Genomic DNA, 2,554 nt, shown 5'->3' on the forward strand with positions numbered 1-2,554 from the left:
ATATATATATGCACATATATATATATACACATGCTTAAGGTAAACTGTCATGGCATAGCTTGTTTCTTTGAGCTGTGTACGTCCCTCCGAACAAACGTACTACGGGGAGAAGGCGGAAGGCATGCAGTGCACAGGCACCCCCCGCCACCGCCTGCTCCCGTGCCACGTTCCCACCGCACCAGCAGCATCCGCACATGAGCATCTCCTGTTGTCGGTATGGTTGTGCCCTTAAGGTATTCAGCTTGTGTAAGACTCAGAGTTTACAAATAAAGCGTTTGTCATTGTGCTTCCACCACCGGAAAAATACCGTTACCCTATGACTATAAACGTTAAGGTGAAATAGGCAAATTAGGCAGTACTATAGAGATGCTTTTTTTTTTTTTTTTTTTTTTTTTTGTGACCCAACAAATAATTATTACTGGGAATTATTTTCATATCACTTAGAATCTTGCCCTAACGGTAATAAGGTCGTGTGCTTTCCCCACCCTGAGCCTATAGGTGGTACTTCCGCAGCAGTTCGGATTGCCAGGGGTGTTTCCTTTCTGGAAACCTGTCTGGGATTTTGATTTTGAGGAAATCCTGGATACACTTTTCTAGCTCCTCCTCAATGGACAGCTTCTCCTTCACCGCTTTCTTCTTGCTGGAGTTGGACTCCCGGGAGCCGGAGGTGAGAGTCCGGAGCAGGTCGCTCTTCCTCCGGATCTCGGACTGCTGCAGCAGCTGCACCGGCCCCTTCTTGGCCGGCCGGTCCAGAGTCTGTATGTTGGGCTGGCGGGTGACGGGGCCGCAGATGACGGTCTCCTGGGGGGAGCTGGGCTCCGACTGGCTGTCGCAGCTCGACGTGGACAGCTCGTTGCACGATGTGCCGCTCTCTCCCTCCTTGTCGCCTTTGCCATTCTTGCAGCAGCAGTCGCAGTGGGACGAGGACCAGCGGGAGGGCTCACCTGCAAGAGGAACAGAGAGCGCCCCGGGGTTACCGACAGCTCCAAACCCTGCGCCCACACCCAGGAACAGGCTGCTCACCCGCCGCCGGCATTGCCGCTGCTGGCTGAGACCCGCGGGGGAGCTGAACGTCACCACAAACCGTCGGCAAAACCTCCACCCGGTCTGGAGGAGGGCTGATTTCCATTAACAGGGGAGCTCCTTCACCCACTCCACTTGCACGTGTTGCTCAGGTCCCCCGCGGGTCCCCTGAGACATCCAACGCGCGCCTGAAAGTTTTGAGGTCCTCCGTGAGAAACAGTCACGCGAGGATCCAGCCGGGTGCTTACGCAGGGTGAGTGCCCGTCCGCTCAGCAACACTAATTGCTCTTCAGGCTTCTAATGATTTGCTACCACCTCCACCCACCAGCCCAGGGCCAAACCCTGAGCAGCTCACACGGGGCTTATTCTCCTTTGAGAGAAAATCCTGATGAAGTCCACAGAAATTTTGCGTGAGAAAAAACAGAATGGGGGCTTCAGATTTTGTCATTCCCGATCTGTTCCTCCAAGTTTTGCCTGTATGTGGGGTCCCTTTGAAGCCGATAAACTCATAGGGGTGAGCAGAGCCAAGGCCAAGGTTACTAGCTCAAAAGAGACGCACAAATGATGAATTTTTGGATGCCAGAGGAAGGCAGTGCGCGGGAGGCAGGAGGCAAGCAAAGCCTGCCGCCCCTTCCCACCCCAGCCACCGTCTCCGCAAAGCTCGACAGGTCCGGCAGCTCCTTTCGGCACTGATCTTCCCCGCGCTTGTGTTTGACAAAGGCAGGTCTGGACAGGAGGGAATAAAACTTGCTCGCATAGGAAGGGTACGTCTTGGCTGGTGTGTGAGTAAGTCAGGCTGGTCTCACCGGGGAACGCCAGGCTGCTCCACCCCACCGCACCCCCGAACCTCAGCATCACTCTGCCGCTACGGGGGCAGTACCAACTGCTGGAGAGGGTCCACCAGAGGGCTACAGAGATGCTGAGGGGAGTGGAGCATCTCTCTTATGAGGACAGGCTGAGGGACGTGGGGCTGTTCAGTCTGGAGAAGAGAAGACTGAGGGGGGATCTTAGCAACGCTTATAAATCCCCAAAGGGAGGGTGCCGGGGGGATGGGAACAGTCTGTTTCCAGCGGTGCCCAGTGACAGGACAAGAGGGAACGGGCACAAATGTGACCACAGGCAGTTCCATCTCCACCTGAGGAGGGCCTTCTCTGCTGTGAGGGCGGCAGAGCAGTGGCACAGGCTGCCCAGAGAGGTGGGGGAGTCTCCCCCTCTGGAGCCATCCCAAACCCGCCTGGAAGCCGTCCTGTGCCACTGCTGGAGGTGCCCCTGCTCTGGCGGGGGGTGGGATGGGGGAGCTCCAGAGGGCCCTTCCCACCCCCACCAGGCTGGGATTCTGGGATTCTGTGAAAATCACCGTGGGAGGCGAATGGCAGAACATGTGCAAAACGCCAAGTACACAGATCCTGGGTACAGGCAGCTGGCACCGGTCTTTTGCTGCATCTTACAGGTGAAATCCTGGCAGTCCCAGAGCAATTCCGAGTTGGGGGTCCCGAAACGGTCCGCCGCAGGCGGGGAGCAGGCGGGGGCT

At 56.5% G+C, this 2,554-nt stretch overlaps 1 protein-coding gene across 1 annotated transcript in view; it reads right to left on the reverse strand.

The window, feature by feature from the left end:
- Positions 1-492: 492 nt before the first annotated feature.
- The window catches only part of KCTD16 (potassium channel tetramerization domain containing 16), a 74,128-nt gene continuing 72,066 nt past the window's right edge, over positions 493-2,554 (reverse strand). Inside the window, exon 2 of the mRNA XM_009890554.1 lies at positions 493-944. Within this exon, the coding sequence (XP_009888856.1) occupies positions 493-944 (452 nt within the window). The remainder of the gene's footprint in view (positions 945-2,554) is intronic.

The sequence above is a fragment of the Charadrius vociferus genome, unplaced genomic scaffold (assembly GCF_000708025.1).
Source record: "Charadrius vociferus isolate BGI_N301 unplaced genomic scaffold, ASM70802v2 scaffold370, whole genome shotgun sequence".
In the NCBI taxonomy this organism is placed as follows: Eukaryota; Metazoa; Chordata; class Aves; order Charadriiformes; family Charadriidae; genus Charadrius; species Charadrius vociferus.